We start from the raw sequence: 17153 nt of genomic DNA on the forward strand, positions 1-17153 counted from the left end.
TCAGGCGCACCTTAGTCTTCAAGGTGACATCTATGCTTTCCACCACTTTAAACAGCTCTTTTTCAGCAGATTTGCCCAGTGCAATGCATCTTGTGATTTCTTGACTGCAGCTTCCACCTGTGCTGATTGTGGATCCAAGGAAAATGAAATCCTTGACACCCTCAATCTTTTCTCCCTTAATCATGATGTTGCTTTTTGTGAGGATTTTTGTTTTCTTTATGTTGAGCTGAAATCCCTACTAAAGGCTGTGGTCTTTGATCTTCGTCAGTAAGTGCTTCAAGTTCTCTTCACTTTCAGCAAGCAAGGTTGTATCATCTGCATAATGCAGGTCATTAATGACCCGTCCTCTGTCTTAGTCATCTAGTGCTGCTATAACTGAAATACCACATCTGGATGGCTTTAACAAGGAGAAGTTTATTCTCTCACAGTCCAGTAATCTAAAAGTTCAAATTCAGGGCACCAGCTCCAGGAGAAGGCTTTCTCTCTCTCTGTTGGCTCTGAAAGAAGGTCCTTGTGATGCATCAGCCTTCTCTTGATCTGGGAGCATCTCAGCAAAGGAACCTCGGGTCCAAAGGATGTGCTCTGCTCCCAGTGCTGCGTTCTTGGTGGTATGACTTTCCCGTCTCTCTGCTTGTTTCTCTCTTTTATATCTCAAAAGAGATTGGTTTAAGACACTACCTAATCTTGTAGACCTCATCAATATAACTGCAGCTAATCCATCTTATTACACCATAGTGTTAGGATTTACAACACAGAGAGAAATCACATCAGAAGATAAAATGGTAGACAATGGTAACAATCATACAAGGGAATCATGACCTAGCCAGGTGGAGAGATATTCTGGGGAGACACAATCCAGCCCATGCCATCCTCCAATTCTGAGTTCCCATTCTTCTTCATACACTCCAGCTTCTCCGATTATTTCCTCAGCATACAGATTGAACAGGCATGCTGAAAGGATACAACCCTGGTACACACCCTTCCTGACTTTAAACCATGCCATATCACCTTGTTCTGTCCTAACGACTGCTTCTTGATCCATGTACAGATTCCTCATAAGCAATATTAAGTATTCCTGAATTGCCATTCTCCTCAATGTTATCCATAATTTGTTATGATCCACGCAGTCGAATACCTTAGTGTAGGTAATAAAACACAGGTAAACATCTTTCTGGTAGTCTCTGCTTTCAGCCAGGACCCATATGACATCAACAATGATATCCCTGGTTCCACGTCCTCTTCTAATCACAGCTTGAATTTCTTGCAGTTTCCTACTGATATACTTCTGCAGCCACTTTTGAATGACCTCCAGCAAAATATTACTTACATGTGATATTAAAGATATTGTTCAATACTTTCCACATTCAGTTGGATCACCTCTCTTGGTAATAGGCATAAATATGGGTATCTTCCAGTTGATTGCCCAGGTAGCTGCAGTCCGGATTTCTTGGCATAGATGAGTGAGCAGTTCCAGCACTGTGTCCATTTGTTGAAACATCTCAATTGATCTTCAGTCAGTTCTTGGAGCCTTGTTTTTGGCCAATCACTTCAGTGCAGCTTGGACTTCTTCCTTCAGGTCCATTGGTTCCAGATCATATGTTACCTCCTAAAATCGGTGAATACTGACCAATTCTTTTTAGTATACAGAGTCTGTCTATTCCTTCCACCTTCTAGATGTAAGTCCCAGGCAGTCCCAAAAGGTGAAGTACACATTGTGACCCAGGAAAAGGTACTCTACATTCCAAAATAACTCCTTGGCTTTTCTAATATGTACAAACAGAAATGGGAATATGTGTGAGAAAGGCTTTTAAAGGAGAATAGTACAAGGAACATAAAGTTGGATCGGTCTGAGATTATTTCTATGGGCCCACTAAGCTCAGATTCTTCATTCAATGTTTCAGCTCAAGAGGTTAGAAAATAATCCAATAGCTTATTTGGTTGGTTCATTGAAGCATGGGTTCCATGGTGGCCTATAATAAATCAAGTTGAAGCACCAGAGCTGCCCAGGTATACGATAGAAGAATGTGTCCAAAGCCTTAGGGAAATGGTAGAGTGGACCCACAGACCCACCCATGGAGTGCCCAGAGGACACACCCTTACCACAAAAGCAGGGAACACATTTGCGAAGGGAGCTCCACCACCCTTAAGGCCCGCTGTGATTGCTATTTTACTTAAGTTAGATTTGACAATGGGAACTTTCCTAACTGAATTAAGACACCTAAACAAAATGAAGCCATTTGAACCCTGTGGTGGTAGAGGCCAAGTGGTAGCACTCAATCAACAAAGACAAGGTGGGCTTGGTTACCATAATGGCCAGTGGATTCAAAGCAGTAATCAGAACAGTCTGACTCATATGGATTTATGGAGTTGGAACTTAGTCATGGTGCCCCTAGGAGTGAAATGGATGGGAAATCTACTAAATATTTACTTGATCTGTACAAGTAGAAGAATTCTAGGTTAAAGGAACAGCAGCCTAACTCAAATTGCCAGAATAGAGAGTCACGGCCCCTCAATCAGTTCCCAGACTTGACGCAGTTTGCAGGCCCAAAATCCACTGGATGAAAAGGAGGCCATGTCCCTTGATGAAGGATCCCACTGCATCAACAAAAACTATACTGTTAATCTTTCTCCCAGCCTTCCCCAAAGAGATCTACAGCCTTTTACGACACTGACTGTTCACTGGGGAAAAGGAAATAATCAGAATTTCTGGGAATCATAGGATAGTGGCTCTGAACTGACACTAATTTCAGGAGACCCAAAATGACACGGTGGCCCACCAGTCAGAGTGAGGGCATAGGGAGATCAAGGTATTAATGGAGTCTTAGCTCAAGTTCACGTTGCACTGGGTTCCCAAATCCATTCTTTAGTGATTTCCCCATATCCCGAATGCCTAACTGAAAAAGATATACTCAACAACACTCAGCACCCCCACATTGGATCCCCGAAGTGGAGTAAAGACTATTATGGTAGGAAAACCCAAATGGAAGCCATTAAAACTACCCTTACCTAAGAAAATAGGAAGCTAAAAGCAGTACCACATTCATGGAGGGATTGCAGACATTACTGCCACAATCAAGGACTTGAAGGAGCCACAGGTGGTGATTCTTACCACATTCCTCTTCAACTTGCCTATTTGGCCTGTGCAAAAAATAGACGGATCTTGGAAAAGAAGAGTGCATCATCATAAACTTTGCCAGGTGCTGAACATAATTGCAGCTGCTCTTCCGATGTGGTTTCATTGCTTGAGCAAATTAATACATCTCCTGGTACCTTGTATGCAGTTAGTGATCTGGCCAATGCATTTTTCTCAGTTCTGGTTGATGAGTGCACACCAGAGGCAGTTTGACTTCAGCTAGTAAGGCCAGCAGTACATCTTCACTGTCCTAGATCAGAGGTAGATCAACTCCCCAGCCCTATGCCATAATTGATTCTGCAGGGAACTTGATCACCTTTATTTTCCACAAGATGTCACACTGTTCCATTAAATTGATGACATTATGCTGATTGGACCTAGTAAAGCAGTGTCAATGACTCTGGACTTATAGGTAAAACACTTGAGTGCTAGAAGGTGGCAATTAATTCAACAAAAATTTAGGCCCCTTCCACCTCAGTGCAATATCTAGGGGTCTTGTGGTGTGGGGCATGTCGAGAGATTTCTTTAAAAGTGGAAATAAGTTCTTGCATCTGTCACCTCCCACAACTAAAAAGGATGCACAACGACTTGTGAATCTCTTTGCATTTTGGACACAACATATCCCTCATCTGTGTGTGTTACTCTGGCCTATGTATCCAGTGACTTGAAAACTGCTAGTTTGAATTGGGGCCCAGGACAACAGAAGGATCTTCAGCAGCTTCAGGCGGCTCTGCAGGCTGCTCTGCCACTTGGGCCATGTAATCCAGCTGATCCATTGGTATTTGAAATGTCACTACCAGATAGATATGTTGTTTGGAGTCTTTGGCAAGCCACTATTGGTGAATCACAGTGTAAACCCTTAGGATTTTGGAGCAAAACCCTGTCATCCTCTGAAGATAACTGCTCTCCTTTTCAGAAACAGCTTTTGGCTTGTTACTGAGCCTTAGTAGAGACTGAACACTTAACCGTGCTTAGCCATAGACCACCAAGTGACCATGTGGCCTGAAGTGCCCATCAGGAACTGGGTGTTGTCTGACTGACAGAACCATAAAGTCAGATGTGCACAGCAGCACTCCGTTATTAAACAGAAGTGTTATATATGAGACTGGGCCCAAGCAGAGCCTAAAGGTACAAGTAATTTGAATGAGGAAGTGGCCCAAATGCCTAGGGTCTCAACTCCTGTCACGTTACCTACCCTCTCCCAGTATCCAACTAAGCACTCATGGGAACTTCCTTACAATCAGGTGACTCAGGAAGAAAACAATCCTGCCTGGCTTACAGATGGTTCTGCACGATATGCAGGCACCACCCAAAAAGGGACAGTGACAGCACTATAGGCCCTTTCTTCCTGAAGGTCAGTGCTGAAGAACAATTCTCCCAATGGGCAGAATTTCAAGCAGTGCACCAGGTACTTCATTTTGTTTGGAAGGAGAAATGACCAGATGTGCGATTCTGTACTGATTCACAAACTGTGGCCAGTGGTTTGGCTGATCAGTCAGGAACTTGGGAGGAACTTGATTGGAAAGTAGGAGATAAGGAGGTACGGGGAAGAAGTATGTGGATAAACCTCTCCGAATGGACCAAAGAAGAGAATATATTTTTTTCCGATATGAATGTTCACCAAAGGGTGCCCTTGGCAGAAGAGTATTTTAAAAATCAAGTGCATAGGAAGACACACTCCATGCAAACAGGTCATCATCTTTCTAAGCCACTTGGGTCATTTCCCAGTGGGCTCATGAATGAAGGGGCCTTGGTGGCAGAGATGGAGGTTATCCCTGGGCTCAGCGACATAGACAACCACTGACCAAGGCTGACTTGGCTACAGCGACCGCTGAGTGCCCAATCTGCCAGCAGCAGAGACCAACATTGAGTCCCTGATATGGCAGCATTCCTCAAGGTGACCAACCAGAAGCCTGGTAGCACGTTGAATACATTCGACTGCTTCCATCCTGCAAAGGACAGCATTTTCTTCTTACTAGAAAAGACTTAATCTGGATATGGATTTGCCTTCCCAGCATGCCATGTTTCTGCCAAAACTACCACCCGTGGGCTGACAGAATGCTTTTTCCACCATCATGGTATCTCACAGCATCATCTCATATCAATGGATTGACTTCACAGCAAATGAAGTGCAGCAATGGGCCCACCCTCATGGAATTCACTGGTATTACCATGTTCTCCATCATTCTGAAGCAACTGGCTTAATAGAATAATGGAATGGTCTTCTAAAGACAATTAAAGCACCAGCTAGGTGCCAATACCTTGCACAGCTGAGGCAATGTTCTCCAGAAAGGTGTGTATACTCTAAACCAGAGTCCAATATATGATTTTGTTTCTCCCATAGCCAGGATTCATGGGCCCAGGAATCAAGAGGTGGAAATGGGAATGGCACCACTCACTTTTACCCCTAGCGACCCACTCATGCAATTTTTGTTTCCTGTCCCCTATGCTTTGTGGGTCTAGCGGTCTTAGTTCAAAAGGGAGGAATGCACCCACCAGAAGACACAGCACTGATTCCAGTGAACTGGAAATTAAGAATGCCTCCTGGCCACTCCTCATGTTTCTGATCAACAGACAAATAAGAGAGTTACTACACTGGCTGCTTTAATTGACCCTGATTACCATGTGGAAATAAGATTCATATTACATAATGGAGGTAATGAAGAGTATGTCTGGAATACACGAGATCCCTTAGGACATCTCTAAGTTCTGCCATTATCTGTGATTACAGTCAATGGAAAACTATGGCAGCCCAATTCGGACATGATTACTAATGCCCCAGACCCTTCAAGAATGAAGGTTGCATCACCCCACCAAGCAAAGAACCACAACCAGCTAAAGTGCTTGCTGAGGGCAAAGGGAATGCAAAATGGGTGGTGGAAGAAGGTAGTTCTAAATACCAGTTACAATCACATACCCAGTTGCAGAAACAAGGATTGTAATTGTTATGAACATTCCTTCTTTGTATTTGTGCATCAAATATTTTTGTTTTCCTCATTTATAAGCTATAAGATGTAAACGGGTTTTTGATTATATGCATGTTAGTTATGTTCGGTGCAAGTACAACTCTGTAATGGTCTTTATTCAGAGAATGTGTATGGTTTAAGGAGATAAGTACAGATGCCAAGTTGACAATGGGTGGACTGTGATTGGTAAGGTTGTTTTTCAACTTGGCTGGGCCATGATTCTCAGTGATTTGGCAATTCTCTAATGATGTAGTCTGGCGATCATGTAATGATGTAGTTTTCGCAGTTATGTCACGACATTATTTGGCAGTTATGTAATCATGCATTTATCCTTTATTTTGTGATATAATGTAATCACTACCATGATATGATCTGATATGATCAGTCAACCTGTTGTAAGGGGGTTTCCTCAAGGATGCAGCCTGCATCCAATATATATGGACACTCTGGCAAAGCTCTCTGGTTTTTGCTCACTCCTGAACCTGCATCCCACTTGTCATCATCAGAACCCTGGTTCTTGGGACTTGAGCCAGCAGACTGCCATATTGACTGCCAATCCTGGGGTTGTAGGCCTCTCCATGCTCTGAGCCAGCAGCCTGCTGTCTTACCTCTGATCTTGGATTCATCAACTTCCACAGTCTATGAGCAAGCAGCCTACCATCTGACTTGTCAATCTTGAATTCATCAGCCCCTGCTGCTACATGAGCCAGGAGAAGTCTCCAACCTCACACCTGACCCACAGGCTGGAGACTTGCCACCCTCCTACAGTGGTGTGAGCCATTTCCTTGAGATAAATCTCTCCCTCTCTTTTTTTGACTCTCTCTCTCTCCTTGGTAGCACTGTGGTTAAGAGCTATGGCAGCTAACCAAAAGGCTGGCAGGTCAAATCCACCAGCCATTCCTTGGAAATTCTATGGGGCAGTTCTACTCCATCCTATAGGGCCACTATGATTTGCAATCAACTCAACAGCAACAGGTTTACTTCTCTAGAGAACTCAGCCTAAGACACCATCCAGGTTCCAATGCCTGCCTTTGCAAGAATCCATTTTCATGATTCTATGGATGACCCCAACAGCTCTTTGGACTCTTGATTACCCTGAAGCAGAGTTCTGTCCTACTAGGGTTTATAAATATTCTGACAGGTGCCAGAGCCACTTTGCAGTCTGCCATTATCACTAGGGCAGAAGAACTTGGGGGTTCAATTCAATCAATTTTCAGAGGAGATTTGTGTCAACAAGTGTTTATAAACACCTACTCTGTGCCAGGTATACTGCTAGGTGTTGAGGACTCAGGGGTGCAGTCTCTGCCCTCTACAAACTCATATTATACAAGAGATCAGATAAATGAAGTAGGTGTTGTGGATGCTAGAAACAAAAATCAGCATAATGTACAATAGAGACAGAAAAGGGGAACTTATCACATCCTTGGGGTCACCTGTGAGTACAATCACTACAGAGAAGATGGCACTTAAACTCAGAATTAAGACAAGATGTTCCAAGGCAGGCAAGACTAAGAAAGAAGTTTCAGGCAGAGGAAACAGAGACAGCAAATGTAATGATAGCAGGAAGCAGCATGGAGTGTTGGGGGATTTGCAAGTACTTGGATCTATACAGAGCATAACTGTTAGGAGGAGTTCGGAGAAAAATGCGGTCAAGTAGGCAGGCAGAAGACCAACTTCAGAGCCATGGCACAAAAATAATCAACAAGGATCAACACCCTAGGTAGCAGAAGAGAGGAGGCAAAAGTTGAGAATGATTCTAGACTGGGATGTTGCAAGACAGGTGTGTGTAAAGAAAAGATAAAAGCCAAGTTGAGTCGTGGTGGTGGATCATGTAGGGTAGGCTGAAGGAAGGAGGTGACACCAGCCAAGGTTGACAGGAAGAGAGAAGAAGAAGAGGCTTAGAGACCCAAGCTTCTGATTAGTTTGAAAAGTAGGGGAAATGAAAGCAAGGGAGAGAAGGAGCAGCAAGGCTAAGCAGAGGTAGGCGGAAAGGAGAATATCAGAAAGGAGTAGAGCCAACTTCTGACAAAGCCCAGAGTGGAAGAGGACCCCAAGTAAAGAGGACCAATAGGTGAGGAGGGACTTGTTAGTTAGTTAATTAGTAAATGATTATTGTTTTCTCCCAAGCATATCCTGTGAGTGGGATAGAGAAGGAAACAGCAGGTCAGGTTGAAAGATGGATGTGACCAGTAGGTTAATAGGCAACTGTAACCAAGCGGATAGGAGTGAAGGAACGCGATGGAATGAACCTCAAGGAGGAGGTGTAGGGGACATGGCCTGGAAGTGATACTGGGGATGGAAGTGATTACTGACCCCTCCTGCCTCCTGTCTCTTTCAGGCTTGAGTAAGTCGAGAATGAGCAGCCCCCTGCCTTCCCAGGGAAGAAGCCACAAGGGGATTGGTGTCCTCCAGAGAGCCAGGGCTGGGAAGGCAGCCCCTGTGACATGTTGGTTTCTGAGTCCTAAGTGCCCAGCAGTGTGTGACCCCAAGAAGAGGATCCCACAGTGGGAGTTTGTTTCTCCCTCTCCACTTTATCTGGCCAAAAGGTTAGTTTATTTTTCAAGTATCACACTGAAAGAAGACTCCTCCAGCACCCATAAGGGAACACATAACTACTGTGGACCTTAAGCAGCCCTATTCTTTCACCTGTTTCCTCTGGGACTTCCTCACTGGAGAACAAGCTCTTCAGATCTGCACTTCTGTCTCCACAGTGCCCATGTCTCACACTGCAGTGAGGAGAGACACCTCAGAGCAGAAGCTCCCTCTCATTCACACACACACATGCATAAACACACACAAACACACACGCACACATTCTGCAGGTTAACACATCATATACAAGCCCCAAAAAACCATATCCATGGACTTCTGCAGGCAGAGCTGGTTCTCAGGACCCTGCTGTCTCTCCCCATTCATGACAATGACCCATAGAGAAAATGCCCACTGGCCCTCAGGGTCACAGGAAGGCATGACTTTGGTCGAGAATGTACTTTTGTCCTCAGAGGAGAGATCTAACTCCTCTATGGCCCTTAGGAGCAACTGCAGTGAAGGGCTAGGAAATAAAGCATCTGCTCCTCCTCCCTGTTCTTTCCTAAACAGCCAGGTGAGTGATGGATATCTCAGTGCCACACCTGAGATATCCCACCCCCTACACACTTACTCACAGACAGGCACCACTTGGGAGACAAAGAGACATCCCAGGATCCCAGCTCTATCCCAGGAGAAAAAAGAGCATGTGCCATACTAGCAGGGCCCTCCTGTGATACCAGCAGTTGGGCTACATTGGGGCCCTGAGGAGCAGAAGTGGGCCTGGGATAAGACCAGGAAGGCCTCTCTGCACTAAATGTCAGCTGGGTTGACCCCCTGCTTGTGGAGAGTCTACAAAGCCGAGAGTCAGTATTTGTCCATTTGTCCACTAATACCACCAACAGAGAAGGAAGGAGTAATGCAAGTATCAGGTGAAGGAGATATTTATTGTTTTGGGGGTGTCTGGAGACCTGTAGGCTGGACTGGCCAGGGATCACTGGCATCCCCCGGAACAGGGCGGCGCACCATGGCTCTGTTTGTGGTAGTCATTGGCTATGTCTCCCACTACAGAGAGAAACTCGGAAAAGTCAATCTTCTTATCCTTATTCTTGTCTTTTTTCTCAAAGACATTGCATAAGTAATCTTTGCCCCTTCTTTCCTGTGGGGTAAAAAAAACATACAAACAAACATAAAAACATTATCCAGGGAGAAGAGGAAAATAGAGACAGAAGAAGAGACAACACTTAGGGCTGAAACAAAGGTGTGGTTGGTCCCGTGAGGCTATGGAGATGGAGAGTTGGGGTCAAGCAAAGTCAAGCCCTGACTCATCACTGGAGATTTCTGGTCAAAAATTGCAACTTGCATGGGGAGTACACTGTTAAATGCCAAGGGGACTCAGGCTCATCTACCACCTCCCCTTCAGGTGCACTGTCTTCATTCTTCCCCCACGGGACCATTACAGCCCAACCAGTTACTCTCCTCATTCTGTAATGCTCTTCACACTTAAATTCTTTCCCATCAATGCCTATCGGTTTGGCTCCATTTATTCTGTTCCTTAGTCTCAATCTGTGCTAATGATTCCTTCTAACAGTTAGATGAAATTAGGACTGTGAATGTGCTTTGCCCATATAAAAGATGGTGGCCGTGTCTTTGGGTTCATGATTCCCACCGCGTTACCTCTCCTTCCACGGCAGTGCTAGTTCAGTGGTAGAATTCCCACAGTGGTAGAATTCCCACCTTCCAAACAGGATGCTTGGGTTCAATTCACCGCCAATGTACCTTGGTGCACAGCCACCACTCACCTGCCAGTGGAGGCTTGCATGTTGCTATGATGCTGAAAAGCACCTAACAATAACCCCTTCTCTCAGGAAAATGTGAAGAAGAGCCTTTTAACCCAAGGCAACCAGACCCTTGGGGAGACTCTCAGTGACCAGTGGGAGGGCACATGCTTTAGTCTATTCACTGGCTTTGAAATCATAACACTTTCTTGAGCCTCTAATATGTCCACCACTTTTTCTCCTTTTCAAAGCATTTTCACATAAGTCATTTCATTTCAACAACGCCAACACAGGAAATTAAGTTCCTTTATCTCCTTTTGTAGATGAGAAAACTAAGGATCAGATTGTTGGTGATTTGTCCAGATTCACACAGCAACGGAGCCCCAGTGGCGGGACAGGTACCTAAGAGAAAAAAGAGCATGACTCTGTCCTGAGCTCCTAGAATCTTCCATTCTGCCTCCACATGGGACTGGCCCTACCTCAGGCCTAGAGGTAAAATGAGGAGAGAGAGGAGGTGTGGAGAGTTATCCAGGGAAGGGCCAGAATCCAGATCAGCCAATCATAAACAGTGTATGCACGTAGAAAGGGGGTCCAAAGACATGCCAAAGCCCATGGACACCGTCCACCCACCATATCCCCTCCCTGAACACATAACACAGCCTCTTCCTGCCCCAGGAAAGCCAGACCCCTACTCACACAGTCATTGAGGAAGTTGGGGAAGTTCTCCTTCAGCAGCTTCAGCAGGTTTTCCCTGTTGATCTTATCATCATACCCGGTGTATTGATGAAATAGTTCAACCAAGCTCAGGACCAAATTCTCAGATGAAGTGTGGCATATCCTGACTTTCTCAGCTGCAATGTTGCTCATCTTGCCTTTTAGTCCAAGACAAGAGTCTACAGAAAAGAAATCAATGAGAATGACCTGGGTGGAAGAGAGTTTGAAGGACAAGGCTATGGAGTGAGAGAGGGCTGAGCTAAGACAGAACAAAAGGAACTTGTCTTTCTCAAATGGTGAGGGAAATTGGTCTCAGGGAGTGGAGAATGGAACCAAGTCTTGGGTCTTGAGACCATTCGTGGGGGAGTCTGGGATGAGTGGGAGCGGAAGAGTGGAGATGAAGGCTGTGTTAGTGAGGGGCAGAGGCTGAACTGCTGGCGGTGGGTATGCAACTTCTCCTGGCTCATCCGGTTGGAAGCGAGATCACAAAGAGAAATATGAAGTCCCAAGGCAAGACATTCCCATCAAGCATAGCCTTTGGTCTACCCCATTCTCCCCACTTCACCTAGGAAATCACCAAGGACTGCCAGCCTGAGCAATCAGGTCTAGAATCAAGGTTTCTGGATATCTGACACAGCAGTAGAACTCCCACCTTCCAAACAGGAGGACCAAGTTCATTTCCGCACCAATGTACCTCGGTGAAAACCACCACCGATTCTGACCCCTCCACCCTCCAAGACCTTCCCAGAAGTTATTTTGGAAGACCTTGTCCCCAAACAGCACACTGAAACCAGGGAAAAAAGAAAACCAAGGGCTATAGGAGGAAGATATTTTTTAACTGACAGTTCTCAGAAAAGCACCTAATAGTGAGAAAAGAGGAATAAGAAGATCATCTAGCCCAGCCAGCCCCCCACTGAGACCGGTGGAGAAGAAGGGATATGGGATTTGCCAGGAAAACCACAAGGTCCCACTCTGTTAGTTGCAGAACCCACGCACACTGACTTCCAGGCAAGGTTAGTATTCCCCCACAGCTGCAGGCAGCAGACCAAGTGGGCACCAGGCATGACTCCTAGGAAAGAATAGAGACAGGTACAGACTTACTGGATCTGAGGATGATCACGGAGGAGAGAATTAGTGAGATTGTGCATCTGGACACAAAGCAGGCCCTTTATAGAGTTCAGCTGGGGATCTTCCCAGAGGCTGGGTGCCCTGTGGCAGTGTTCATTAGTTTCTCCAAAGATTGCACCACTTTGGGTGGGGAGATACACCGAAGAAGCTATCCTCAAAACTTCCTTCTAGATGTGTTGGGTCTCCAGTGCCTATCACTATCAGGCCACATCACCACAATTCTGCCCAGCCCAGGCTCCTGGCCAGTGGGAGGAGGCCCCATGCAAGAGAGGTGTGGACAGAGTTGAGTACATTGCCATAGCTCAAGGATGATGGAATCTAGGGATCTGGGAGGGAAGAAACACATGTTTGTTCATTCAGTCATCCCACAATATTCTATCAATGGCTAGTAATAACTGCCTCCTTTACCAAGCACGGTAAACAGCCATGCAGTGTGTTACCGTTTTATGTACATTGCCTCAGAGTCCCATGAGAGCCCTGTGAGTTCACATAAGGCTCTCTACCACTGTGAGGTAGGTATTTTCCCTTCTTACAGATAAGCAAATTGGGACCAAGGGTGGGTTTCTCTCAGATAAAATTTGACAAATTCAGGATTCAAACCAAGATCTCTCAGACTTCAAAGCCCTCTCTTAATCATACTACCCTCTGGGTGAGCCTCGGGTGGTGTTACCGTCTGGACTGGGCAAGGGGTCACACCATTGCCTGCCCTGCAGGAGCCCACACTCCAGGACAGGTGACCCTGCACAGAAGCATCCCACAGGCACCTATAACCATGAAACTGCGGCCTCTAGGGCCACAGCAGCAGTGAACGAGGCCTCTGTGATTCCCAAAGCCCTGGTTGTCACAACTTTCAGGCCATGAGCCTCTCTGCAAGGGCTGTCTGTGGGCACCATTGCCACAGGAACAAAACCTTTTCCGTCAGGGAAGCTCACTATGTTTTAAAAAACACCTTCTCTGATATCATCTTGCCAGATCCTCACAGGAATCCCCAGAGGGAGACTGCGATTACCGACAGAGGAAGGACTGACACTCAGCCAAAGATGGTCAGTTAGACACTTCAGTATCATCTCACCACACAGCCCCATGGGGATCCCGGGGGTATGCCAGGAACCACTGTCGAGTTCCAAATTCGGCTATGTGGTCAGTACGGTAATCACTCTCTCAATCTCTCCTATTTGGAGATTGAAAGTGGAAAGTCACATTTTTGAGGTTCTTTTGCATCCAGGGCCCAGATATGATTAGGTTGAGAATCTCCACGGAGATTTAGAAGGTGCAACCGAGGCAGCTACAAAGCCAGCTCCAACACAGGTAAGTGTTCACAGAAGCTGTACCCTCAGTGACACTGTCCAGTCATCTGCTTTGTCCAGTCATGGGAGCTGTGGTGGTGCCATGCTGGTAGCCGTCCTAGAACTAGTTTTCTAAATTCTGGGTCACAGCCAAGAAGGTTCACCTTACAAGCAACAGTTCTGCAGTGGCTCTCTGACTTCCTCTCCTCCAGCCCTCCAAAGAGTTATAAGCCATTGAAACCCTGGATTAATTGTCTTTCTGCTTAAAATACAGGGAGTGAACCCTCAGGCTCCAGAAGAAAGCAAATAGCAAAAATTAGAGAAGAATTAAATGAATTAGAGAACAGAAAAACAACTGAAAGAGTTAACAAGACCAAAAGCTGATTCTTTGAAAAAAAATAACAAAACTGATAAACCATTGGCCAGACTGACAAAAGAAAAAAAGAGACGAAGCAAATAATCCAAATAACAAATGAGACTGGCAATATCACAGTAGACCCAACTGAAATTAAAAGAATGATATCAAATTACTATGAAAAATTAGACTCCAACAAATTTGAAAACCTAGAAGAAATGGAAGAATTCCTAGAAACATACTGCATACCTGAACTAACAGAAACAGAGGTAGAACAACTAAATACACCCAAAACAAAAGAAGAAATTGAAAAAGAAATTTAAAAACTCAAACCAAAAAAAAAAAAAACCCTGGCCCTGATGGCTTCACTGCAGTTTTCTACCAAACTTTCAGAGAAGAATTCACATCACTACTACTAAAGGCATTTTAGAGAATAGGAAAGGATGGATACTTAAAACCTCATTCCAGGAAGCCACCATATCCCTGACACCAAAACCAGGTAAAAACCACAAAAAAGAAAATTACAGACCTATATCCCTCATGAACTTACATGCAAAAATCCTCACAAAATTCTAACCAATAGAATTCAACAATATATCAAAAAAATAATTCACCACAACCAAGTGGGATTCATATCAGGTATGCAGAGATGGTCCAACATTAGAAAAACAATTAATGTAATTCCTCATATAAATAACACAAAAGAACCACATGATTTTTAAAATGCATTCATGATAAAAACCCTCGGCAAAATAGAAATAGAAGGAAAATTCCTCAACATAATGAAGGGTACTTATACAAAGCCAACAGGCAACATCATCCTAAATGGAGACATGCTGAAAACATTCACCTTGAGAACGGGAACCAGACAAGTTTGCCCTTTATCACCACTCTTATTCAACATTGTAATGGACTTCAACACAGAGAAATTAAGCTAGGTAAAGAAATAAAGGTCATCCAGATTGGCGAGAAAGAAGTAAAAGTATCTCTGTTTGCAGATAACATGATCTTATATGCAGAAAACCCTAAAGAATCCTCAAGGAAGCTACTGAAACTAATAGAAGAGTTCAGCAGATTATCACGATACAAGATAAACAAAGAAAAATCAGTTGGATTCCTCTACACCAACAAAAAGAACATTGAGGAGGAAATCACCAAATCAATAAATTTTCAGTAGCCCCCAAGAAGATAAAATACTTAGGAGTAAATCTTATCAGACATGTAAAAGACCTAATGAAGAAAGCTACAGGACTCTACTGCAAGAAACTAAAAAAAAAACCTACATAAGTGGAAAACATACTCTGCTCATGGATAGAAAGACTTAACATTGTAAAAATGTCTATGCTACCGAGAGCCATCTATAGATACAATGCAATTCTGATCCAAATTCCAAAGACATTTTTTAATGAAACAGAGAAACAAATCACCAACCTCATAGGGAAGGGAAAGAGGTCCTGGATAAGTAAAGCAATACTGAAAAAGAACAAGAAAGTGGGAGGCCTCACTCTACCTGATTTTAGAACCTAATATACTGCCACAGTAGTCAAAACATCCTGGTACTGGTACAACAACAGATATATAGACCAATGGAACAGAATTGAGAATCCAGACAGAAATTGGCCCACATATGAGCAGATGATATTTGGCCAAGGCCCAAAGTCAGCTGATTAGGGAAAAGGCAGTCTTTTTAACAAGTGATGCTGGCATAACTGGATATCTATCTGCAAAAAAATGAAACAAGAACCATACCTCACACCATGCACAAAAAAGGACTCAAAATGGACCAAAGACCAAAATATAAAATCTAAAACACTAAAGATCAGGAAAGAAAAAATAGGTACAAATCTAGGAGCTCTAATACATGGCATAAACAGTACACAAAGCTTTAAAAACAATGCAGCAGAATACCTAGAAAACTGGGAGCTCCTAAAAATCAAACACCTATGTTCATTCAAAGACTTCACCAAAAGGGTAAAATGACTACCAAAGACTGGGAAGAAGTTTTTAGCTATGACATTTCTGATCAGCGCCTGATCTCTAAAGTCTACATGATACTGCAAAAACTCAACTACAAAAGGACAAATAACCCAATTAATAAGTGGGCAAAAGATATGAACAGACACTTCACTAAAGAAAGCCTTCAGGTAGCTAACAGATACATGAGGAAATGCTCATGATCATTAGCCCCTCTAAAGTGCAGATCAAAACTACAATGAGATTCCATCTCACTCCAACAAGGTTGGCATTAATCCAAAAAACACAAAACAATAAATGTTGGAGAGGCTGAATAGAGATTTGAAAACTTATACACTGCTGGTGGGAATGTCAAATGCTACATCCACTTTGGAAATCAATTTGGGGGCTCCTTAAACAGCTAGAAATACAACTACCGCACGGTCCAGGATTCCACTCCTTGGAATATATCCTAGAGAAATAAGAGCCTTTACATGAACAGATATACCCACACCCATGTTCATTGCAGCACTGTTTACAATACCAAAAGGATGGCAGCAACCAAGGTGCCCATCAACTGAAGAATGCATGAATAAATTGTGGTCTATTCACACAATGGAATACTACACATCGGTAAAGAACAATGATGAATCCATGAAACATTTCATAACATGGAGGAACCTGGAAGACATTCTGCTGAGTGAAATGAGCCAGTTGCAAAAGGACAAATATTGTATAAGACCAGTATTATAAGAACTGGGGAGATAGTTGAAACAGAGGAGAAACTATTCTTTGATGGTTACGAGAGGGGGGAGTGAGGGAAGGAGGAGAGAGGTTTTAACTAGTTAGACAGTAGATAAGTTTTATTTTAGGTGAAGGGAAAGACAACACACAATACAGGACAGGTCAACACAACTAGACTAAGCCAAAAGCAAAGAAGTTTCCTGAATAAACTGAACACTTCAAAGGCCAGTGTAGCAGGGATGGGGGTTTGGGACCATGGTTTCAGGAGACATCTAAGTCAATTGGCATAATAAAATCCATTATGAAAACATTCTGCATCCCGCTTTGAAGAGTGGCATCTGGGGACTTAAATGCTAGCAAGCGGCCATCTAAGATGCATCAGTTGGTCTCAACCCACCTGGAACAAGGAAGAATGAAGAACACCAAAGACACAGGGTAATTACGAACCCAAGAGACTGGAATGACCACATAAACCAGAAAAACTAGATGGTGCCCAGCCACAACCGATGACTGCCCTGACAAGAAACACAACAGAGAACCCCTGCGGGACCAGGAGAGCAGTGAGATGCA

At 44.0% G+C, this 17153-nt stretch overlaps 1 protein-coding gene across 1 annotated transcript; it reads right to left on the reverse strand.

Moving 5' to 3' along the window:
* Positions 1-9619: 9619 nt before the first annotated feature.
* On the reverse strand, positions 9620-11270 carry LOC100660217 (protein S100-A7-like). The gene is made up of 2 exons (XM_003414908.3): positions 11100-11270; positions 9620-9784 (listed from the first exon to the last, which is right to left on the reverse strand). The coding sequence occupies exons 1-2, from the start codon at positions 11268-11270 to the stop codon at positions 9620-9622; spliced, it is 336 nt and encodes a 111-aa protein (XP_003414956.1).
* Positions 11271-17153: the final 5883 nt, after the last annotated feature.

Source organism: Loxodonta africana, chromosome 3 (genome assembly GCF_030014295.1).
Source record: "Loxodonta africana isolate mLoxAfr1 chromosome 3, mLoxAfr1.hap2, whole genome shotgun sequence".
Taxonomy (NCBI): Eukaryota; Metazoa; Chordata; class Mammalia; order Proboscidea; family Elephantidae; genus Loxodonta; species Loxodonta africana.

What these genes read in the sequence shown, in the direction of transcription:
- LOC100660217 (XM_003414908.3), bottom strand. Translation starts at nt 11,270, where the DNA reads ATGAGCAACATTGCAGCTGAGAAAGTCAGGATATGCCACACTTCATCT. An exon ending in CCAACTTCCTCAATGACTGT is followed by an intron (nt 9,785 to 11,099) that starts GTGAGTAGGGGT and finishes TTTACCCCACAG; the next exon opens with GAAAGAAGGGGCAAAGATTA.